This window comes from Anomalospiza imberbis, chromosome 8 (genome assembly GCF_031753505.1).
Source record: "Anomalospiza imberbis isolate Cuckoo-Finch-1a 21T00152 chromosome 8, ASM3175350v1, whole genome shotgun sequence".
Lineage (NCBI taxonomy): Eukaryota > Metazoa > Chordata > Aves > Passeriformes > Viduidae > Anomalospiza > Anomalospiza imberbis.
The window spans coordinates 778,514-803,891 of record NC_089688.1 but is presented as its reverse complement, the minus strand read 5'-3'; the positions used below and the strand labels follow the sequence as shown (position 1 = coordinate 803,891).

The following is a 25,378-nucleotide window of genomic DNA, read 5'->3' as shown; positions in this document are numbered from 1 at the left end:
GAGAACCACTGGAGTCCGGGCCAGGAGGAGCAGGGAGCAGCTCCATGGTCCCTGGAGCCGGGCTGTGGCACGTCCCTGAGCCCGCCCCAGGGGAAGCTGCTGGCAAGGCAGGGCCGGCAGCAGCCGGAGGGCAAGGCTGGGGCAGCTGTAGCTGTGAGCCAGGGCTGGGCTGGGCTGCAGGGCAGAGCTGAACGGGGCTCTGGGCTGCCGCACTGGTGCCACCGGTGCCCTGGGGCTGTGGCACCGGGCACAGCAGGGCCGGGAGCCGAGATCACCTGGGATACTGGATGCCAGGTGGTGATCGGTGTCGGCTGGAATTCTGTCCTCACGACAGTGTTGAGCGAACTCATAACAACGACAGTTTTGTAGCGTTCTCCAAAGGCATGGCATGGAACCTACCTTTGATCTTCAGTGTCTTGTGCAAGTCTTGTTTTTATGTTTATTTTGCTCAAGCTGTTGTTGGGTGAGAGCACCCAGCAATGTCTCCTAGGAAAATAAAGAAGCAGTCATTAAAAAGGCAAAACACCTCTCCCAGCTTTTTACCCTTTAAAATATAGGCCTGTTTTTATGGGATTTATTTGCTATATTTTGTATATGCTATATATTTTTGGCTATAACACCATATGTTCAGGTTCCTCCTGAATTAATTAGCAGAAGTTAGAAGCGTAAACCCTTGGAGGGCTTCCAAGAAATAAGACTGGAAACTTTTGCAGTTATCAGCCCCTTCATTGGAAGGGTAGGCACAGCAGTGAATTAATTACGACCAGAAACTAGACGTAAAATATTAGCTACTTTTTTTCCCCTGTGAATTTAATGCTGATTCACATGGAGGTTTTGCTTACAAGAGATCAGTAATGTTCAGAGTATGATGCACACCCACATTTCTCTTGACAGTTTATTATCTGAGAATGGATGTATGGCAGTTACTGCCCTGTTGACCTGGCTGGTGAAACAGAAGTCTGGAGTTGTCACTGCCGAGTTTGTGAACTTGATAATACTGATAGCACTTAATGGTACGTAAAAATGAGTAGTAGTTGCAGATAGTGAAATAGAAAGAAGCAGATCAGTGGGAATTGCTTTTGAGACTGAATAGGCTTTGCAGAGCTGGCGATACCTCAGGGGGCTGCTTGTGGCTACCGGGATGAGGTGACTGCAGTGAAGGCATGCTGCTGTCCCAGCTGCCACTCTGATCTTGGTGGGGAGACAAGTGGACAGTCCAGGGAAGGGAATGAGGTACAGGGACTTCCCTGCCATCTTCCCCCTGCTTCTTGTCCCTTAGCAATACTATCAACTTTGTATATCAAGATTTCTCTATCAGAATATAAAATGGGAAAAATTTGAGGTCTTAAGTCATGTTTTTCAAAGCAAAGAGATTTTATAACACAAACTATTTTCTTTTATAGTCACATATATAATAAGTTCATAAGCATTGGAGGAAAACCAGGTTTTGTCTCTTTGTGTTCTGGATGTGTCTGCTGTCATTGTGTAGGTGAGGTGATGGCACAGCATACCCTGAAAACCAGGTTGATGTGGTACTCAGCTGTACCCAAATCAGCTACAGGCTCCCCAGACTGTGTGTCTGGCTTTGGTTGTTTGGGATGCCAGCAGTACATTCTAGGCTGGGGAGAAGAAGTATAGTTAGAATTTTCTGTACTGAAGTATATTACTTCAGTCATTCCAAAATCATTTTGTCATTATTGCTTCCCCTCCTCCCTAGACTGAGAACTGTAGCCCTTGCTGTAGTCACCCTTTTCTGTGCAGATGAAGGCATGAGTATTTTAGAGAGCTAAGGCTTTTGTTTTTCCAAAATCACTTCTCCTGTATTAGTTCTCATTCTTCTCTTCACCCTACCAAATGTCTGACTTGCTTCTCTCTGAGTGATCAACCCACAGGAAGTAATTTCTACAGAGAAAGAACCTTTGGTTTCTTTATGGCCAAGAGTCAGGCCATGGAGTTGCCATAAAATAAAATATAACTGTTCCCAGAAGCTGCAGGGTTGTAAACACTCTTACTGTATTTCCTATATAATTAATTTTATTTAGTAATATTTTAGTTTAGTTTTCTTCCTAGAGTATGCATACTTCTGAGAAAAACTGTGCACAAATGCTCACCTTGGGAGCACAATGAACAACAGAAACCGTGCCGAACTGCTGTTTTCTGCTGAAATTATGTCTGGAGTCTGTTCCAAACTTTTTTAATTAAACCAGGACCTTTCACGGTTTGCATAGCCTGCCAACTGTTTTCACACTTCCTTCTTCCAAAACTATATAGCATTTTTAACACACATTTTTCAATTCAGTACCTTTGGCAGATGATGTTTTGCTACTTTTGGGAATCAAAACTGTCTTTCTCCTTAAGAGGGCACTGGCAGTGTCACTCAGCATCTCTCAGTACACCTCAGACTTAGCTGGCGTACTGCTGCTCATAAATGTTAGCAAGTAGTTTTGCCTCTCCATCCTCCTGCCTTGTTGCCAGGTTGAGGCACAGGACTGGAGGGCAGAAAGAGGACACCCGTAGTGAGCCTCTAGCCCAACCCCTGAGCTGGTAAGAAGATGGCTAAAGGCAGAAGTGTGGAGGGATCTGCATGGCAGATTGCAAATGTAAGGTGTTCTTTTGCAGTATTTTCTCAAAGCTGTCTCAGTCCTGCACTGTTAAGATCATCCTAGAGCTATTCTTACTGCTAGGAAATAGGGATCACATAACCCCACTGCTTGGGGGTGCTCTGTGGAGGCAGAGGGGAGGAGTGACACTGTTCAGTGTGTCTGTGGTGAGTGAGAACTAGTGGAAAGAGCATGAGAGTTCAGTAGGGTCACTTCATCTCATGGTAAACCTATTGAAAAGCTCATTTAAAGATCTCTGTGTAGTCATAGCTCTACCACAGACCACTGAGATCATCCCTACACAGCCACCTCTATTGCTGCCTTAAAAGAAGCAGCTGACACTGTCATTGAGGTTCTTTAGGCTGATGGAAAGGCCACAGGTCCTCAATCTACCAAGAAGAAAAATAAATAAAATAGAACCAGAAGTCGAAAGGAGGAGGGGAGAGGTGTGAGCATGCTTCTTCCTCCAGGCCTGCCCCAGGAATGAGTGCTCTTGTGGAGAAAGTGTGCTTCAGATCAGTGCATTGTCAGAGGAGGAAACAGAAATGTAGTTCCTGCTTTTCAACATTCCGATCAGCTTCCCACTTCCACCTGGATGACTTGATCACTAGTTCTCTTGCTGTCCTGATGGGAGTCTGTCTCTCCATAGAGCTGAAGGCAAACTGTGGAAGCTAGGTGTAAAATTAAGAGAATACTTGGCCGTTTACACGAACAGCTTTGACTTACTTTTAGCATTAAGCAATGGTTTATTTTCAATTTTGTTCATTGGTTTAAACATCTTTTTCCTGTTGGCTGAGTCATCTATGCAGAGCAGCATATTCAGTGGGTAATGGCTGAGAAGCCTCTTGGGTATGTATGGGCCTGTGGTAATTGCTAGACATATGGTAATGCTCTGCTCTTAAGTAACTTTTTTTGCTAAGTAGTTATAAACAGATCATAGATCCCAGTTAATTTAGTGCTTCAAGGTTTCTGTACTGGAATATGCATGATTCTGTTTCTCTCTCTGGAATGTCTTCATTATTGCTGCCTGCTCTGTTGATGCTGCTTTTCAAGTGGGCCAGTCAGAGGTAGCAGATGAGGATAACACGAATATCCTAGAAGTGATTTCCTTAAAGGGTTCTCAGTGCTTGTACAGGAAGGCAGGAGCTGCAGACAGCAGATGCTGGACATCTGTTAGCAGGAACTGCGGGAGCTCAGTGCTGTGTTACACAAACCAAGGGTTTGGCGTGGTGTGGGAAACACAGGATATGGCAGGAAGGAGCTGCTGCCAAGGGAGTTGCTGCTGCTGGAAGGGGCATTGCAAGCATCCAGTCAGTATTGCCTTTAATTTTGCATGGAGGCCTGAAACATGTTTGCATTTCCAAGTATTCGGGGCTACGCTTGGGCAGGTCCTGTCCAGATCAATCGTTGCAGTCCACCCGTGTCAAGAATGTTCTGTTTCCCACACAGTTGCAGCTTTCCCCTGCACAAGCCCTAACTTTGCTTTTGGAACCAGCAGTTCAATCTGGATTAATAAGAGAGTCAATGAGTTACTTCTCTTTCATTTCCTATACCTGTTTAAACTAGCTGTGGGATTTATTTTTTACCTCAAAGGGCACTTCCAGAGCTGTCCATCAGATTCTCTGCAAAAGCAGTTGTTGTCCTCAATGGAGCAGGCCGAAGGCCCCAGGATGGCAGAGCTCTCTGGTGGTGTGTGGCTGGTGTTTGAGCAACAGCCCATTGTTGGGTTGGGAATGCACATCGCCCATTCCCAAGGGAGAAGCACTCAGATAAGGTCTCCTCCAGCTTCTGACAGTAGGCAAACCAAACAGAAGGAGGGTGGGAGGAGGAATGATGATGGGAATGTCATAGAGGGAAGTCCTCACTAAGTTACTCAGGGCCACTCTTCACATCTTTGCTGTCTCAGCTGCAGAAACCCTCAAGATTTTTTCAGGATTTCAGTGAACAAGCAGATGTTGTACTGCATTCTTTGCCAAGGCAATAACTTACTCCAGAAATCCTCTTCAACTTTAAATCCTGTAGGCTTGAGGAAACAAGCTGCCACTATAATTTTAGGCCTTAGAAAAAGTGTGGTTTAATACTGATGGAAAAATCAGATAAAGTGGTGTTTTTGTTGAAGACTGCCACATTATTTTTTGGGCCTGTTATATTCAACTTAAATGCTCCCTTCCATCTTTCCATCCTAGGAAATTTTGCCTACCATATTGCAAGAAAAAAAGTTTTATTCACTAGAGAGTCTGTGCCAAACATATTTTCAAATGCTTTATCTTGACATGGCAAAGTGACAGTGACACAGATGCTGATGCCAAGTAACTTGCCTGGCTGAATTGTGTCAGTTGTGTTAATACAATCTTCTGTAGAAACTATGTCCCTTCAGAAAAGTCTCGTGCCTTCTTTGTTGTTAAGAGGACCTTGAAGTACCTAATTAGTGTAATCAGGAATGGCCTGTCTTGCTGAGATTGCACCAGGCAGTTCAAAACAGTAAGGAATGATCTCTGTAAGCCCCAAATTCTGGCTGCAGTTGGCAGTCTCTCAGCCAGGCCTTTCAGCAGGTGAGTTCTTGCATCACTGTGGGGAAGGAAATCCCTTCCTCACCCCAGTGTTCTGCAGCAGGAATGATGGATGCTCTCTAATTTGCCAGTAGCAAAATCCTTTTTCTTACAATGGTGGAAAGCAGAATGATGTAAGCTTTGAACAGCACTGTAAGAGCCAGAACTGCCTGCCAAAGGCTTATTCTAGCAAACAGCACCCATGTTAATAATTTTTCTGAAGTCTTTGCTCTGGTTTGGTTTTTGGGGTTTTTTTGTTTGTTTGTTGTTTTGGTTTGTTTTGGGGTGATTTTATTTGCATCAGTGGTAGATTCTAGCCAGTGCCAATATTCTCCTGCCATATTGCCACTTACCTTTCACCACTGTGTGGCTGCATTTGATGAGCAGACAGAAATTAAGACCTTGCATGTTTTAACTGCTCTTTTGTTAGACTCATATAATATGTCAGTGCTTCTGACTCAGAACATTATTAAAAATCTTTGTATGTGTATTATTTCTTGTTTTGGCACTGGAGATACATTATTGTAGGAGAAACTCACCTACCCCCAGCATTTTTTAATTAAGTTTCATGGTTGCTAGCAAATCCCAAAATTGGGACCCCTGAAGGCTTCGAAAAGAGAAAGGAAATACAAAGAACTGCAGATGTATTATTTCAATTCTCCTTATGGTTATTCCAGTTCTGTGGTATTTTGGAGTCTGACTCATGGTATTTGAGTGCTTGGGGCTGACAATACAAATTTCATTCACACAGTCTCTACATAACACTGTTTATGTAAGCAGAGCCCACCATGAAAATGGGGGAGATGTGGGAGGATGGGAACATCATAATCCTTTTCCTTTGGTACTGCAGGGCTGTTGGCAACTCCGAGTCAACCGTATCAATGAGAATTTGTTTACTTACTGTTCCCAAAGTGCCAGCAAGGCACATATCAAATTGATGAAGTACAAAGAAAATACATTTTAGTCTAAGACTGTTCTTTGTCATTATGCAAAGTAGATATTTTTATTCTGAAAGTAGTTTCCTCTTTGCATTTTACAGCCAGGTACTTTTTCCTCTTCGGTGAAGTTGCATTGAAATAAACTTTATCCGTACCTTCGTGAGGGCTTAGAAATGAGGAGAAGAGTTGGTGAGAGAATATGTCCACAGTGAGGGTGAGGCATATTAGTAGTTAAGGGCTGGCATATTAGAAAAGGATATTAGGATCTTTAATTTAATAAACCATCATTATTTATACATTTTGAGAAATCTTAAAACAGTGATGCTCAGCTGATGCCAAACATTTCCTTAATTAACTGAATTGTCTAACTAAACTCGTTCACTACAAGCCAGTAATTCAGGTAAGGGTGTAATCTGTAGTGACACGAAGAGGGGAGATTTTCTAATCCTGAGAGTTTGAAGTTTTGTTTAAGTTGCTGTATTAGAGGGAGTGTCTCTAAGTCTTTCATACAACATACTATAAACACAGCATGTTGTAACTCTTGTACCCTGTTGTTGAAACCAAACTGCAAGTTAATGGTGCTTTTCACAGGCCATAGCAGTAAAGCAGGATTTTTTTGGAAATATTTTGATAATTGGTTCTGCATATATTCAGAAGCTTGTGTGGTATTTAGAAGATAGATTACTGAGCCATTAGCAGTCTAGCAATATGATCCGATATCCATATTAATAAACATCTGTCCCAGTGGCATAGCAGATGTGCTAGGTGCATATATAACGTAAAATGTACATTTTTTATGAGTACTTTGTTCTTTTTTTACTACAAAATGTTTTAATTATATTATAGATCATGCCATTAGTTTCAGTTTGCAACACTGAAAGTGTGTTTAAAAAAAAAAAAAGAACAAATGTGGTAAGGACAGTTTTCTGAGAAATTCTAAAATACTGCTCTGCTAGTGGAATGAACTAGTTTTGAAAGGTGAGTTTTACTATCTTCCACTACCAGCTTTGAGCCTGTCATTACAGGTTTGGGGCAGCATTTTGGTTCTGGTGGTCGTGGTTTGGTTCCTCTCTAGGTTCAGTAGGCCCCTTAATTCCAGTTCCTGCTGAGTTTATAATGAATGGTCTGTATAGGGCTCAACTTCATGACTCCCCCTGGGAAATGTCCCAGTCTGGCAAAAATTGCCAGATTGTTTTCAGGAGATGAAACTTGAAAACTTGATAGATGCAGGTATCGTAGTAGTATAAGATACAGTAGTTTAACTACCAGAAACTTCCCTAACTCCAAAAAATTCTTCCATTCCCATGTTATGCATCCTAAACTTCATCCAATTTAAAAAGCATTTACCATAGTTACAAAATCTTTTATAATTGCATTTTTTTTCTTTGCAAAACACAAGATGGGCACTCTGAAAGACAGTTTTGCCATAATGTAGTATCCCTTCAGCCAAATACATCTTTTTAAGCAAAAATGTTAGCGGTTTACTGGTAGCCCAGGTGAGTTTTTTAATCAGACTTTAGTATTAACTTGTATTTTTCTGGGGGTTTTTCGAAGACTGATTCCTTTGTTGTGACATTCTGGGTAGTTAAATTATAATTATACCACTGGGAGGTCTTGTTCTTTCAAGTAGCATTGAGAAGCTGTTAGTGAACAGCTTGTGGGCACCAGTGTTGGGAGACAGGGTTGTTAATAGCCTGTGCTCACAGCACAAGGAGCTGGCAATGGCAGCCAGCAGCACGGCCTGTTCCAGGGCTTTCAGGCTTGGGGAAGAGTCCCTGGCATTTCCACGGCTGTGACCAACCCTGCAGGCCAGAGTGCTGCCAACAGCAAGGGCTGCCCCGGAGGAGGGAAGGCAGCTGCTGTGAGTCAGCTCTGAGCATCCCAGGTATGTCACAGGGATGTGAAGGAGGGATTTGCAGAGGCTCCCTGGCACAGCTTCAGGTGTCTGAGACAGATGTGGCCATAGCCTGGCCTCCCTCCTAGCCTGTGACACTACTGCTATTCAGCGGTTTTGCCAGTTCTCTCAATTTTCTGCCCCATCTAGGAATACAGGTTTCTTTTTCCCAAAAGTGACTGCTTCTGAGGACCTGTGGGTAGAGGAGCCTCTCAGACCTCTGCTTCACTTGGGAAGATGTCAGTTCTTGAAGAGGTGTCCCCAGTGACTGCAGTCTGGCAGTTCAGTAATCTTGATTGGAAGGTAAAATGGTTTGGGCTTTTATGATTAGAGATTAAATGCCTGGAGACATGACCAGTGTGGAGTCTTGAGCCTTAAAAATATCCCCCTTCCCCCCTAGTAATCCAAACAGCACAACTTTTTGGACAGTTTTGTGGTTTTTGAGATCTGGATGAGACTTTTTTAATTACTGTGGTTGAAGAGATAGTCAAGGGGAATGAGAAAATTTGAGATAAGAAGGGTTCAGAGTTAAAACTGCGTTGTTGATCCAGCTCTTAGCTTAGTTGTGTTAAAAGCCCTCTCAGCTGCTGTGTTCACACCTCCAGCACTGTACCTGTATCAGGTTTCCCAGAGTTTCCAGTTTTCTTGGCTGGTACTTAAATCTTGATACAGGGTCTTTGCTTGCAGGGTGGGCTCCATATAGAGAGCTGCTCCACAAGGTCTGTTATTCTCTTGCTGCAAAACACGTGGTGGTTAATAATGAGAGCCAACTGAAAATAATTAATCTGCTTTCATTTGCAGTTTCTCCTGTCAGATGATCAGTGGGATTGTGGTCAATTGGATTAGGGGAAAAAACAGGTCAAAAGTGTAAACTGCAAAGACAGCTTGCTCATAGAGCACATACAAACACACAGTTACAGCTTTTTGGGTGTGTCCAACAGCTGATCCTGCATTACTGAACCACAGCTCTCCTGCTGTGACTCTTGTTCATGGCAGTCTTTCTGTCTTTCTGGAGTTCATGAAAAAGAACTCTCTGAACTCTGAGTGTGGGTTTTTCAATGTTTATTTTTGGATAAAGAGTTTACCAATTTCTTTGTTAGTAGTTGAAAAATCTAAAAATCCTTTAGAAGTCAGTCCTTCAATGTCTATGGATTCTTTTGCTACCATCCATTTTTTGCCATGGGTAAGTAAAGTTCACCATTGTGTTTTCATCTGGGTTTGTGAAGATGTAATTAGGATTCTTTACAGCTCCTCGTCCAGAGGGTAGTTGGCACCTTCAACCTCTAGCTTGGACTTTCTGAATTCAGATGTTCATGCATCTGCCAGAGTAGCTAATGGTCTTCAAGTAGATTGTGGTTTTAAATTGTGTGGATGTATTTTGTGTCAGTTCATTGTCTACATCCAGAAATGTTCTTACCTGCTTGAGGCTGGGGAAAAGTGCTCTCTGCTCATTCATACATGCCATTAAACAAGTGAGGTCAGGTCCTACCATGTGCTCCATCCCTGCTTTGTTCTCAGGGAGAATCTGATGTTTCAGAGAACGTGTTGCTCCATTCATTTGATTGCACATGTTGTCTCTTGTGGTGTTTGCATCCGTGAGGCAAAGGATGGCCTTGAGACAGTGGCCATAAGTGCAGGGGCAAAGCTGCTGGCTGAGGACAGCCCCGCTGCCTCTCTGTAGTCAAGGATCTGTGAGTTTGGTTCCTGAGCAGCAGTGCAGGGTTAGGCACAGGCTGTGGGGGACCATGAGCCAGCTGAGGGACACAGGGATGTCCTGGGAGGTCTCACAATCCACCTGAGGATGCTGCTGGTGGGACACTGGCACTGGAGAGGCCAGAGACTGGTTTAGAGAGATTTTCCACAAGAGCATGACCCTGGGCCAGGCTCCTGTAACTCAGTTTTGCTGCTCAGTTCATCAGTGTCTGTGCTCTGATGGGAAATTCCAAAAGGTAACGTCTGCTATTAATGTAATTAAAAAAAAAATACATAATTGAGTAATAAATACCCTAAAAAATGATAGTACGGCAGTCATAAAGCCATAAACTCTACCTTTTGGGATTCACTGAGTTTAAGTTGTTGAACAGGCCTTGATGCAGGCCATGCTCTGAAAGGATAAGGAAGTAGTCTGGGTGTAGATGTGGTTGGATTCTTTTTAAGAAAATACATTAATAGTGATATTCAGGACAATCTATTTGCTTCTTGTTATTGGAGAACTGAAAATAGACACTTTTAAAAGCAAGGAGAATGTTTCATTTCTTAAAGGTTACAGCATAGCCAGAGGATTTTAGAAGACAACTTTGACTTACTTAAGGGGCATTGCTCTATTTTTGCCCTGTACCACTCACACACCTACTTTGTCTCATTACTACCCCTTCCATGGAATTTTTTTCTCCTTCCAGGCCCTTAAGACTTGCTTTTTCTAGAGCAGGTTGTAACTCCTGTTGAAAATTCAGCACGTGGCCCACAGGAGTGGGAAGCAGGCGGGGCTCTCTGCAGATTCCTTAGAGCTGGTTGGGCTGTAGTTCACTTGTGTGCTTTGGGAGGGTGCAGATGTGTGCAGCTGCAGTTGGTCAACTGGAGACATCCTGCACACAGCCAAACACCTCTGTGCCTGCTGTGCCAGCTTTGCAGGAGACATCTGGGAGTGCCCTGCAGCCAGGCTGGCAGTGCCCAGCAGCACCACGGGCAGTCCTGGCCTGCTGGGCAAGGACAAGCCTTGATGTGTCCTTTGCACTGTCCCCTCCCTGCCCAGCCCAGCTCAGAGTGCAGGGGAGCCCTGCATTCACAGCCTGATGTGTGCCTCCAAGTTTAATGGTACTTGTTCAGAACCCAGTCGCTGCTGCTGAGAGTTCAGAAATTCCTGAAAACAGTCTGTGAGGCTCTTGGGTGGTTTCCTGTATTAGAGAGGTTAAAATCTCCAGGTAGTTTATGTTCATGGCAGAAAAAAAATGGGAGAATGCAGATTGATGAGGCAAATAGCAGAGGCCTTTCCTGCAGTCACTGGAGCAGCAACTGTGGGTGTGTAACATAGTGATTAAAATGACAGACATCCAAATGAAAGTCCATGACTGCTAAGGTCTGCTGACCTTAGTGACTGGAAATGGAAGTGTCCTTTGAAAAGCTGGATCTGGAAGCAGAAGGAGATGGAGAAGCATCAGAGGGATACTGAGAGTAAAAAGAGGTGAGAGGCATACACAGTTAATGCCTGGTTGAGGTGGCAGAAAGTTGAGATGTTGTGGTGTTCCTTCACCTTGCACTAATGGTGTTTGAGTATGGCTGTGAGAAATAGATCACAGGGAATCTGGGGAGACATTTCTGGTGGCTGGGAAATTGCAAACTGGGGAAACCAGTTTCTACACCTATAAATAATGTCCTCTGGAACTAAACTTGAGCTTTATGGATGCCATCTACCTACAAAAGGCATAATCAGATTTATCCAGGTGCACTATCTTGTACAAACCACTGCTTTTATTATAATTTAATCTCTTTTTAACAAACTAGTACCAAACATAGAAGTATTTCTATGCTTATATGTGCTTACAGAGCTGAAAATCCAAGACATGCCATACTTTGACTTGTGCACACAGATGGACACCCTTGGATGTTTGGAATTCTCTTGCAGTCTTTGGTAAGATGCATCATCAAAGTCCACTTTATACCCAGCTGAGACCAGCTGCAGGACAGCAGCTTCTTCCCATTCCACTTTTTTCATCACTACAGACTTTTGACATGCTTTTATTTTTTTTTTTAATTCAGTGTAAAATCCACTGATTAAATAGTTTAGCAATAACAGTGATCTTTGTAAAGTGCTTTTTATCTTTAGATCACAATGAGAATTTGATAATGTTATTTTTTATATATAGATAAAAATATTTAATTATATGGTGTTCTGTTTATTTAATATATGTGCCTCCTGCAGCTGGTCTCAACTGGACAGAAATTACATGTTTTAACTAACACATTTCATCATGGTTGCAAGAGAACTGTGAATGTCTTAGAGAAGATTTGGACTCTGGGATCTAGAAGTGAAGGGAAAGGTTGTCTGTGTGTGTGCACAAGTGTAAGTGTGGGAAGATGGCACAATTATTTGATTTTCATCTCTATAAGTAGTGTATGTAAACATCCAGACACTGCTGTGTTTGGTTGCTGCACACATGAATATTCAGTGCATCAGAGTCAGACCTGTACAAACATAACCCTTTGATGCTTTGCTTCCCATGTTCTGTTGTTGCTGTGATGAGTTTTGTCAGAATTGTGATTTAACAGCTTACAGTCAGAATTTCAGCTGCTTTTCTGCCTCCCAGGCTGCAGGTACAGCTTCTCTCCTGACATACCTTCCTCTGCTCCCACCTGACTGCTGCTTTGTGTTCTCTTCCATATAATTTTAAGAGGCAGTTCCAAATTGTGAAGCATCCCTGATAGGTAACATTATTATCAGCAACTACTCAAGTAGTATCAGCATTTTTGCCTCTAAATTATATCAGGATTTCTCAGTTCCACAAGTGATATGATCAGGATGGTACAGCAGTGCTCTGCTATATGGGACTTCATTCTGAAACAGGAATTCCTTTCTGGTTTTATGCTTTTTAAAACTAGGGACCAGAAATACTTCTAGTGATAGTTGTTTTGCAGTGCTCACCTTTGACTGTGCAGCCAAGATGGCAATGCCTGGATTGCTCTAACGAAGTTTATTCAACTGACAAAATAGTATGAAAGTGTAGAAATACTCCTGTTTGTCCTCGTCATGTTTAAATAGCTGGATTGTGACTTCATTTATCCAAGCAGAGAGGAAGAAAACTCAGGGATCATTAGGAAAAAGGTTCCTTCTGTGTTTATGTATCCTCAAAGACATTGTCCAAGTAGTGCTACAGATGAAGGGCGTTGTGTTTGTCAGGGTGCAGTCCTGCTGTCTGTTACAGGTGAGAGATGGCCAGCTCTGGGAAAAGCATGGGGAGGTCAGGAGCAGAACTAGTGTGGGCTGTAGCAGACAGAGAGCCAGGGATCATGTCCTTGGAAGCAGCTGGGGGGGATGGGGAGGCAGGGCTCTGCTGCTTGGTGGTCCACAAATCCCTGCCACATGAATGTGGCACTGGAGATGAGCTACAGATGTACCACAGGGTCTTCCAGGTGCTTTGTGAAATCACCACAGCACTCTGGCTTTCCTCAGAGACCACAAGTCATCTTGGTTTTAGTGAGATTCAGAGAATTTTGGACACGGCCATCAGAATTGAAATTGATAGTCACTGATGGTCTTCGAAAAATGTGCTTCCGTATTGTATGAAGTGCTGAGAAAATTTTTGTTAGCTGTATTTTGGTCTTGGATTGCACAATACAGCAAGTAAGAGAAACAAAAGCAAATGACTGGGTCCCTCATAGAGCAAAGCCTTCTAAATAATAGCTTGGCTTTATTTTGTAGAGCTGGTAAAAGGACAGGGGGCTTGGGGCAAGAAGGATGACCCAGATAAGCAAACTACCAGTGTGAGATCAACAATGAGTATCTAGATAGCAGAGCAGAAAAAGAAAGAATCATAGGACTGATAGAAAGTTGTATTGATCTTTAAAAATTGCTGTAAGTAACAGTAATTTTCAATTCCCATTTCACTGCCACAGAGGTGTAAAGCCTTTAACTAATCCCATGGATTTTTGCACTGGTCTTCATTTTCACTATTTCTTTAGCCAAAGTTGCATTATCATTCTGCCTTGGAGAAGGGGAGAGTCTGGAAGCACAGCTCCCAGGAACAGGGTGGCCCCTTGGATAGGACAGGTGCCTGTGGGACAGGACCTGGCAGTGGGCAGGATGTCACTGGTGCCAGACCTTGTTCTGTGTGAGTGCCACAACCTCCCTGTGCACAGCACCAGCGACTGCCGCTGACCAGGAGGAGCTGTAGTGCCTGTTCCTGGAATAAGCTAAAGCATAGGAGCAAACCCAAACCTCATCCATTCTGTTGGCACTCAGTCTTCTCTTTCCTTAACAAAGTCTTACATCTTTCCAGGAATTCTCCTGCAGAGACCTTGTTACTGTAAAAAAGATGAGAAGTGTTTATTTCTCCTCTGTATTGTTATTTGTCTGTATTTCCCATTACCTCTTCTTCTGCAGCGTGCTAGTGCTGATTCCTGATGGATTTGTGATCCACTAAAACTTAGTGCCTCTTACTGTCCTGTTGTGTAGGGGCTGACTCTCCATGTGTATCTCTGTGTTTGATTTTCCTACCTGAGGGTATCTTTTTTTTATTGTATTGTGGGTTCTCTGCTTGTTTTTTCTACCTTTGTCGAGGTCGGGATTGAAGGCACTGGAGACGGTGTTTCATGTTCGGACTCAGGTGTTTATTATTTCTTATCAGTGAAACAGCCTCACAGCCGTGAGTTCTGCAGCCTTTCATTAGCAAGGCACAAAATGGCCAACTGTTCTAAGGTCTTTTAAGACTAAACTATCCAATTAAGAAATGACACCTAGATTGTTTTCTCTTTTAACCCAATAACTGATCCCCTGAAATCCACAATGTGGACTTTCTGTCCAATCACAAAACATCACCCACACCCATGAAGAAGAAGGAAGAAGGTGAAGAACAACCTGCCTCTGCCCTAAAACCTCCATCTTGCTTCATATTTATTTCTATATTCTAAAACCCCAAACTTTAAGTTTTCCACCCTGTGATATTACACACTTCTAACCAACTACACACCCGCAATCCCAGTGCTATTAATCAATTTTGGAAGTCTTCTCCACGGCCTCAGGTCAAATGCAGTGCTCTCTTGCGAGTCTCTGCCTTTCAGCACAGAAAGTTTAAAATTCTCTGCATCCAGGATTCCAACATCGCATCTACTTTTCCTTCCAGCTTATCTCAGGTAATTCTTAATTCCAAATCTGTCCTTCTAGCCAATTTCCTTCTTCTTTAACATCAGTATCAAATGTAAGTTCATTAAGCATTTTCTTTGTTCCCTTCACTCAAGCCATGAGTAAAGAACTGAGCAGCTCCAACACCAAGGCAGATCCCAGAGAAACCAGGTTGCTTCTCTTCTTTCTGCCCTCTGCTGTGGCAGCAGCCCTTTGGTAACCAGTCCCTCTTGCAGTGTGCTCTTCCAAGTCTGGCATCTCCTTAGCAACGACTTAATCTATTTTCTATGTATTGTTTAGGCAGATGATGAAAATGCAACAGGAGAAGGTTTCAGAGCCTGCCTGAAGATACATGGTATTTCCAGCTTCTAATCTTTCCAGAAGCCATAAACGCTTGTTTTCCATTCGTCGGACAATATTTATGCTTGAAAAATCATCTGGGCTGTTACTCATATCTGTTACATTCTGCCTGCTTCTTTGTTTGTGGTTGTTTACTTGATGCCTTTGAATGTTTTTTTCACTGTGCCCTTTTCTCATCTGACTACACTTTAATTTGTATTGCATTAATTTTGTTAAGGAATAGACCTGCTTCAGCTATTGCACCTCTAAATGTCGAGTGGGGGTTTGGCCTTAATTCAGTTACTTAGTTTTACCAGCATTAAGAGTTCTTCTCTTGTAATTCTCAAACCTGTACACCCAGACAGCGACAGAAAATGCATGATACAAAAATCTTTTTTGCTCTTGTGTCTACAGCTCTAACGAACTGGCAGAGGTCAGCTTTAGGATCCACCTGTACAATCTCCAATTACTTTTTCCCTGTGTGGATTTCCTGAGGAGCTCTGCTGCCTCCTGTTTGTGTAGATGTAACTGAAAGAGATGTGCAATCACGTGTAATAAAAGGGATTTTTGTTTTTAGCCATGATTCTAAAAAGTGTAATTTTTCCTTCTTGAACACCAAGCCCTTCACAGATTTAATCTAAAACTCTGCACATTCACCTGGGAGGGGCAGGCAAAGTGATCTGCAGGAGAAAACTATTGACTCAGTAAGTTTAGAACATTTGTAATGAGCGAGGTGTGAATCCTGCTTCCTTATCCCTTCACTCAGGACTGCACACAGTCACTGGGTTAATAAAACAAAAAAACAAACTTCACAACAGCTCACAGAACAGAGATCAGAATGTGAGACTGGAATCCAGATTTCCTACCATGCCAATACTAAAGCACTTTGCAGAGCAGCAGTGGGAGGCAGAAGAAAGAAGAAACACACGGCGTGTTTGGGGAAGAACTGCAGGAGGTACAAATGGTACCTTGGAATGTGGTGACAACTGAATTAACTAACCACAATAGTGTCAATGAAAGGTAATTATTATCTGTAGGAGTATCTTTCTGTGAGTAAAGTAATGGCTGTACCTTTTACAATTGCACAGCAGTGTAAGTAATGCACTTTCCTCAGGACACATGTGTACCTGAAGTAACACTTCCGTCACCTGGATAGGAGCTCTGACCTTCCTCACCTCAGGAAATGTCCTAGTCCACTCCCACCTCCAAGGAGCCCTTGCCAGCGCTTGGTCTCCTTCAGCCCTAACAGATGGTCCAGACTGGGGCTGCTCAGGTGGACACTGGCCTGGCTTTGGCCAGGATTGCCAGACCCGATCCTGGTTTGAACAGGTTTGCTTAGGTTTGAACGTTGCTGGGTTAGGATTGGTTTGTAGTTGTGCCTCCTCTGCAATGCCCTTGGCAAACTTGCAGTTAGAGTGGCAGCTGTCAGGACCTGCTGAGCTGTAAACTAGGCCTGATAGCAGAATGGTCAGAGCCTGGAGCTCAGGGCCAGAGAGTGGCTGTGACCGCAGGGGCTGTGACTTGGCACCGACAGTGAAGCTTTCAGCTCACACCGTGGAGTGCTGTGAAATGTGTCCGTGTGTTGTGGTGTGAGCTGGGAGTTCCTCAGCCACTGCTCACTGCAGCTCCTCTGGCTGCTTCTGCTGCAGGGCAAGTGTGGAGCATTTGCTGAGGGGGGCACAGCATGGAGGGGAAAGCCACCAGCTGTGCTTGCAGACAGAAGAATTTCCCTTCCTGGAAAAGGTGCTGGTGAAAACATTTGGAGTTGAAGTAGAAGTTTTCATTACTGTGAGAATGAAGAGTATCACTGCTTTTCAGAGTGAAATTCCAGTGTGAAGGAAAACAATAATAATGCCCCATATTGATGTCTGCTGATGACTGTGGTTAAGTTTAGGCAGACAGGGATGGAGTTGCTCTCAGTTTGTCCTGGCTTGGAGCAAGAACGATGAGATTTGAGAGGCTTCAGGCTCTCTTTCACATTTACCCAAAACCCTTGGTGTTGTACTAATTAATGCAGTCCAACTTATTTCCTCCTGTGATTGTACCTTTCAAGAAACATTGAGGTGAAATGTTGGGTTTTTTTTCTCCTATACCTTTGTGGAGATACTCCAAATGGCTTTCTTTGTAAATAATCCATTTTCTTTCTTATTAGACTTAGCTGGATGTCTCTCTATGTATTATTTATGGCCTACTTCCAGTTTTGTTGTTAGATAGAGTAGATGATTTGAGCTCTAGTAACAATCCATCACTACCTTGGGGAGATATAATTGCTTGTAAGTATAGTACTTCATGTCTTGTCTTTGTTTTTCATTGCCTTGAATATGTTATCAGCTTGCTCAACCTGTAAGGCTTTATTCTTGGAAATAGTGAGGTGTGAGGAAAATAGATATATTAGATCTTCCATGCAATGAATCCAGGGTCTGCTGTTGTAGGTTATGAACTCAATGAAATCACTCGGGACAAACGTCAGTAACTGAGTATGTGAGGTGAAGTTTGGCCTTAAACATTGGGGATTGGAAGCAGGGAAGGAACAGTAAGATTAAAGCTGACTTGAAAAATACTTTTTAAAATATTACACAGTTTCCATAGCAGAGAAATTAGAATTGCTTTAGGGGAAGAAGTGGAAGACTCCACAATGGAGAAATTTTGTGATGTTGTTGACCAGCAGATGGTACTTGGGTGGAAAGGTTTCTTTATATTTGTTTCTTGAACAGCTGTAGGTGCATGAGCTATTGCACGCAGGTCTGCGCTATCCACCGTGATTTGGGATGCTTCAGCATGTAGTGGAGGAGGATCAGGGAGTAGGTTTGTAGGAGGAAAGGGATGCTGTTACAGTGATACAGAGAAAGACCTAAATATCTGAAAAACATTCCAGAGAGTGAGATGGATAGCTCAGGGAAACATTGCCTTTCAAGCAAAGTGTTTTTTCATACTTCAAACTTACCAGAAAAAAGTGCAAGTGCATATAAAACTGGTAGGAAGCTGTGCAGTGGCTGGGGAAAACAACCTCGATGATTTAATAGACTTTATGTGTCTCTAACATCTGGATTCAGGGAGTTAATCTGAGTTAGTGGCGTTCTGAATGTACTGATTTTGTGCTAAATCAGGAGAAGTGGGAATTTACAAAGTGCACAGCTGCACTGGTGTCATTTGAAAGCAACATGCATTGAACCTGGTAGTTATTCACCAAAACCCATGGAGCTCCTTTGTTGAATTTCAAACAATAAAACCCCAGGACTGCAGGGCCCTCAGCAGAGGATGGAGCGATCCCACCCTCAGAACAGGGCTGGCCTCTCTTGGCCATTGGCAATGGTGCAGCAGCCCCGGCGCTGCTCTGCTCTGCTCCGACCCTCTCTGAGCCTGCTCCTCCAGAAGGGCAGCTCTGAACCTCCTCCCCACCCACCACAGCCCTGGAGCCCCTCAAGGGCTCTCTGTATGTCCCACAGCCTCTCTTGCTGATCATTCCTCCTTTGCCCCACTCCAAGTTCCAGATTGTTGTGGGTGTTAACCCTTCTGTCTCTCCTTTTGTTTATGACATGTAATCATCCTTTTTGCACAGCTTCCCACTGTGTCCAAGCTTCCTTCATGGAAAGCCTCGCAGAGCTGTAGCCTTACCAAAACTGGGAAAGCTGCAGGAAAGCTTTGTGTAGGATATCACCCCCGTGTGTACCTTGGTGTGCTTTTTGCTCTTCTCACAGCAGCTCTGCCTCAGGGGCTCCTGTTCAGACTGATGGCTGAAACAACCCCTCTGGCTTTGTACAGAATGCTGTAGGGACTCTCTCTTTCTAATCAGTAGAGTACTTACATCCAAATTTAGTGTTTGCAGTTGAACTGGCATCCTATTTGGGGTTTTTTGGTTTTTCTCTCAGTTTCTTCCATTTGGCCAGTGATTCAGCAGATCTAGTATAGTTTCCCAAGTATTCTTTTTAAAGTACTCAGAATTTCCCAGCATCATGAACTGGGACTAATGGCTTATTATGCTGTACCCTAAGGCAGCTAAGGGTAGAGCATGTGCTATACCTGTGCTTCATGTCAGAGGCTCTGGATTTTACATGAAAGTAAAAAAAGGAGCACAGGTAGTTCTTGGTTGTGTAGCAAAGGAGCTTTCTTTGTGCCTGTATCTTAATGTGCTGGGGTTCCAGCACTTTTTAACACAAGGCTGAGGCACTCCTAGGTATTTAACATTTATTTTAAGACTGAGCTGTGGCTGAAAGAGGAGAACTGTAGAGGAGAACTTGAACCATTGGTGCATTAGATGCCCTGTGGGGCAGAAGTCTCCAGAGTAGTCATTGCTCAGTGCTCCTTTACTGGCTCTGAGGGTGGCTGTGTCTGTGGTGAAAAGTAATACTTCATTTTCATTTGTGTGAAGTAATTTTTTTGGGTGGAATTGTTTCATTCTCATTAGATCTCTGAGGGTACAAGGAATTTGCTGGTTTAATTGGAGAACTTTACCCTCAAAGCCAGCTTCAAATGTCAGCAATGCTGCTGCAGGTACAAGCACTACCTAAGCAGAAATGGCTTGAACTGTTCATGCCATCTCTCCTTTGCTGGCTGGGTTGTGTTCACCTTTGGTATTGTTTGGCTGGTCCTGGGTTGAACCTTGCCAGGACGGTCCTGGGCTGCTGGTAGTTTGTGGAGCAGCTAAAGGATGTGCTGTGGAAGCCTGGCAAACCTCTGGCCTTTGGAACTGCTGCAGTGCAAATAACGATGAACCAGTGGCCTGGAATGGAGGGAAGGGTCAGTAGGCACACGAAAGAATTGGGCCTAAGAACTCAACAATCCTTACGTATTCAAAGGGAAAAGACCAGGAAAGGCAAATGAAGGACATGGGTGAGGGCTCAAGATACTTAATCCTAGATACAGAGGATTGCATTTGCAAATTAATTCCCCACATACACTATAAAATTTTCTATAAACTGATCAATCTACCAAGTAGGTTTACTATAACAAGAAGGTGCCTTTCTGTGGAACAATGATGTGTAAAATACTGGATTCTAGGCTGTTCCTAATGTGGGCTTCCAAAGTTGAGAATAAGGAACTGTAATTAGTAAAGTATGCTTTCCCCCAAGAACTAATAGTTCTTTGCTGAGCAATGTGATTAATCAAGAAGAGATTAAACATTATCTGTCAGCTTGTGTTGTCACCACTGTTATTTCCTGACTGCAGTGTTGGTACAGGTCCATACTATAATATTTTTAGGTTAAATGAGTTCTTTTAGTGGAATGCTCTTTACACATAAAACCATACTGATTTGGAGGAAAAGGGTCTTCTCATTTGAACAAAGAGTTACATTATTTTTTTTCATGTTGCCTACTTCCTTTGTCCAGTGCAGAACTTGTAAATTGATTTGGGGCCTTTGGAAATTAAATACTTAGTACAACTAGAAGTATTCCCGTCAAAGATGTTGGAAGGCAAAGCTCAGTTCAGCAGCATTGCTCACTTTATACATGCATGAAGTACAATTAAGTGTTGATTTTAGTTCAGGTGAAGTGTTCTAGCATTAAAGAGGCTGAGGCTCAAGCAAATGTGAAGGGAAGGGTGGTGATACTTCCTGCCTTAAGTAGTCACATTTTACTTCTCAGTTCTTAGAAACATTCTCCTGTAATTAAAGCAGCTTTTCTGGGCTTGGGAGGCGGGCACACAGAAAGTGTCTGACTTTTTGGCAGACTATTCACAAGAATTTGGCTGTTTTCCTAGACTGAAATTCTGAAGAAATTCTGTAATGGTTTGGGAAGTATTTTTCCAATACAGCATATCTGTGTTCTGAGTGGCATGTGTAAGCTGATTTGCAGCCCTGTTCATACATCTCTGTTTGTAGTGGGTGCACCAATTAAATTTTTAAAACCCCAACTAAAGCAACACTGCTATTTTTCTGACCAGATATCCACAATGACTCTCAGAATACACTGAGCTGAACTTCCTTGAAACATATCTCTAGAAAATTCATGGAATGTAAAGGAGCTTCATATAACTCTGGGAATAGCAAACTGCCCAAGAAATTTCTTAAAATCAGGATATGGCATGGGTTGTACTTTCAATATGAAGAAACTGTAACATCATTCTGGTGCTTCTGCATCCTCTTGATGCCAAACAATACAAATCTGTGGGACATGAAAACAGTTGTGGGGGGATTTAATTACTGTCACTTGTGTATGGGTTATTGCTTTGTTTAATTGAGTTGTTCTGCACCTAGTTTGCACAGCTGTGATTTACTCCGAGTGTCTGTGCTTCCTCTGAAGGGGAAGAGGCCCACTGAAGCACACGTCCGATGTCATCAACGCCGCCAAGGTGATCTCGGAGTCGGGCTCGCGCATGGACGTCCTGGCGCGGCTCATCGCTGATCAGGCGAGTCACCACTGCAGGAACCTGCAGTGCACCCAGCACGCTGCTCAGCCACGCACGCCCCAGCACCAGTGCACCCTGCTCAGCCACGCGCGCCCCAGCACCAGTGCACCCTGCACGCTGCTCAGCCACGCACGCCCCAGCACCAGTGCACCCTGCATGCTGCTCAGCCACGCAGGCCCCAGCACCAGTGCACCCTGCTCAGCCACGCGCGCCCCAGCACCAGTGCACCCTGCTCAGCCACGCACGCCCCAGCACCAGTGCACCCTGCACGCTGCTCAGCCACGCACGCCCCAGCACCAGTGCACCCTGCTCAGCCACGCACGCCCCAGCACCAGTGCACGCTGCTCAGCCACGCACGCCCCAGCACCAGTGCACCCTGCACGCTGCTCAGCCATGCGCGTCCCAGCACCAGTGCACCCTGCTCAGCCACGCACGCCCCAGCACCAGTGCACCCTGCTCAGCCATGCGCGTCCCAGCACCAGTGCACCCTGCACCCTGCTCAGCCATGCGCGTCCCAGCACCAGTGCACCCTGCACGCTGCTCAGCCACGCACGCCCCAGCACCAGTGCACCCTGCTCAGCCACGCACGCCCCAGCACCAGTGCACCCTGCACGCTGCTCAGCCACGCACGCCCCAGCACCAGTGCACCCTGCACGCTGCTCAGCCACACACGCCCCAGCACCAGTGCACCCTGCACGCTGCTCAGCCACGCGCGCCCCAGCACCAGTGCACCCTGCACGCTGCTCAGCCACACGCGCCCCAGCACCAGTGCACCCTGCACGCTGCTCAGCCACGTGCGCCCCAGCACCACTGCACCCTGCACGCTGCTCAGCCACGCACGCCCCAGCACCAGTGCACCCTGCACGCTGCTCAGCCACGCAGGCCCCAGCACCTCCCAGCGACTGCCTCGGGAGTGCCTGTGGCACAGGTCCTGTCTGAGCCTCGCGTGGGTTCTCTTCTCCATGTGTATCAGTGGTCTGTTCATGTACGCCCTGAACGGATGTGTACATTCATCACACGTGTCTAGGCACAGACATCCAGCTGCACATACATTTGTACGTGTGTGGCAATATTTGTGAGCTCCCTTAAGCTATGAATGCAACATTTTAGACATACTGTATATATGAACATGTATATAGATACACATTTTATATATATATATATATATTCATGGTGCTTTTATATATATATAATTATTATTAACATATTAAGGTATATGTTAGTATATAAATAGTTGTATAAAAAGCTGTTTTCCTGGTGTTAACCCCAGCTGGCAACTGAGTGCAATGCAGCTGCTCGGTCACCTACTCGTGGAACTGGAGAAAAGGAAACCTCATGGGTTTTTATAAAAAGTGTAATAATTTAGAATATAATAGTAGTAGTAGTACTAATATTGATGCTGAAAGAGAGGGGGAGAGAGGACTGAGACCAGAGAAAGAAGTGATGCTCAGCACAATTCCCCAGCTGTGCTGACTGATGCCCAGCCTGTTCCTGAACAGCAATCAGCCCCTTCCAGGTAAGTCCCCCATAGTGGCCATGACACTCCATGGCATTGGTATGGAATAGCCTTTGGCCAGTTCACATCACCTGTCCTGGCCATGCTCCCCACCAGCTGCCTGAGCACTGCTCACTGGCAGAGGGTGGGACACTGAAAGGTCCTTTTGTGCCACCTTCTTTCCCATTCCTAATCCAGCAGAGCACGGGGCCAGCCATTGTGGAGCGCATGAGCTGTGTGCCAGGCAAAGCCAGACCGGCTGTGCAGGCAGCAGTGCAGAGGTGCAGGTTCGTCCTCTCCTGACTGACCTGGGTAAATTACCCAGCAGCAATGCAGGTGCTCCAGGTGAGCTGTGAGAACACGGGATGGAGCACTGGCACAGAGCTCTGCTGCTCTGGGCAGGTGCTTGGTCTCAGCACCAGCTTAGGAAGGACAGACTTCTCTGGCTCCAGAATGGTTTGTTCTCCACCCTCTGCAGAGTTACAGAAGCCATGCTTTTGCTGTACTTTCCTTCTCTGCCTCCACCCCTAACACTGGCTGTCTTAGCCTCTGCAAATCTGCAGCTTTAAGGTGGTTTTTGGTTTTGCATTTAATTTTTATTTATAGTTATTTTAAGTAACTCTTACGAGTTACTTATCACCATGAAATGCCAAGTGTTAGAGCTGGAAGGTGTGCTTTATTGCTGTTGGATTTTTAGATCATCAGATGGCTCAACCTCCCCCCAGAAGAGCCCAGCAGGTGCAGGGCAACTCAGCAGCCTGCCTAGGGGAGCTGCAGAGGCACATGAGCACCCCTGAAGCATTTCTTCCTTTGTGGCTGCCTTTCAGGTCCAGGGCAGCACAGGACAGTCACTGTTTCTACACCCTCACGTGCTCTCACTTTTCCCTTCGCTCTTTATTTTCATATTCAGTGTTTGTTTTCCTACTGTCTAGGAAGCAACACCAGTCTGTTAGTGGCTGTCATGTGTCTCTCTGAATTCCAGATAACAAAGACTTTCTCTTTTGCATCTATACAGTTGTGATCAGATTTGTGGATAAAATAGGTAAAATGTCTGGATTCCCCATTCCTGATCTTGACACACTTTCTTCCAGCACTGGACAACAGCTGCTTTCAAGATTTTATCTATTGCAGATTAAAAGTCAAACCTGTCACTGATACACTGCAGAAAACCATGAGATAGAAAAACCAAAGATGAATAAGGGTCATAAATTCTTGCTGGATTTAGGACAGGGAATCCACTCTCACTAAAATATTTGTTCTATGAAAGAAAGATTTCAGCTGTATTAGTACAACAACTCCAGACTAGAAACACGAGCAAATCAGTGTGAGGAGAAAGTATTCATGAACCACTAGTGGCGATAATTTGTGTGTCCCCTTGGAGCTGCTGGGAAGTGTGGCCTCATCCAGGTTATTGTAACCCATTTACTGAGTTCACTCCAGCTCCTTGCCTTTGTCCTCGCTCAGAGCTTGCACACAGCTGGCACCTGGAGCCACCTGACCCCTGGAATTTGTTCTGTGCATCTGAAGGACACTCCTTAGTCACAGGTGTTGCTAGGATTTAGATGCAATTTTACATTACATTATATGCATTAAAACTAGAAAAATCCAAACACAAAAGATGAACCAAGGCAGCCCTTCCAGTTATGGTGAACACAATTGCAAGTATTGCTAGATAGGTGTCAAGTTCAGTGAAGAGAGTCTTGCTTTATTCCTCCTGTTACAGATATTCTTAGTATGATCCTCTCATTCCTTGCATGGCTAGAGAGCTTTTAACTTCTGTTAAAAGAAGCTTTAAAAGGTTTTTTTTGGCTGTGCAAAGTTATCCTTCAACTTCGAAAGCTCTTTTCTCATAGTGGTGGTTTTCTTTAATCTTGAAAGTATTTTCAAATTCCTTTTCTCAGCTGTTATTTTGCCAGGTTTCCTATGCCCTGCACTCCTGGGGTCTTAAAACAAAATAAACTTTACATTCCTCTGGGCTACCAAATAACTGTTCTCTGAATTTGGGCCAAACTGAATAAGCCCTTCAGGAATTTGGTACCCAGAGTAGACCATGAGTGCCAGTTTTTAGTGAAGTATTTCACATGTTGCCTTTTACTAACAACTAAATTCGGTAGCATTTCTATTATGTGAAGAGGAAGGATTTGTATGATTTTTATAGCTCCCTGTTGCTGTGTTTGAAGGGAAGGCATACAGTGTGGTACAATTAGCAGAACTCAGCTCTATTTGAGTCCACAGTCACAAGCACTTCTAGGATGGCTCAGAGTAACAAGGGTGCAAATCCTCACAGTTACAGCATCAACAGCAACCTATACAAATGAATCACAAGTGCATTATAAATTTGTTATCAGGAGACATTCCCTTTTGTCAGAAGATTTTTGTTCTT

General features: G+C 44.2%; 1 protein-coding gene and 1 long non-coding RNA gene across 2 annotated transcripts in view; one reads left to right on the top strand and one right to left on the bottom strand.

Moving 5' to 3' along the window:
* LOC137477705 (uncharacterized) overlaps positions 1-25,378 on the bottom strand; it is a 499,166-nt gene that overhangs the window by 83,874 nt on the left and 389,914 nt on the right. The gene's annotated exons all lie outside the window — the stretch shown is intronic.
* The window catches only part of CTNNA3 (catenin alpha 3), a 427,360-nt gene that overhangs the window by 384,631 nt on the left and 17,351 nt on the right, over positions 1-25,378 (top strand). Inside the window, exon 16 of the mRNA XM_068196847.1 lies at positions 21,395-21,500. Within this exon, the coding sequence (XP_068052948.1) occupies positions 21,395-21,500 (106 nt within the window). The remainder of the gene's footprint in view (positions 1-21,394; positions 21,501-25,378) is intronic.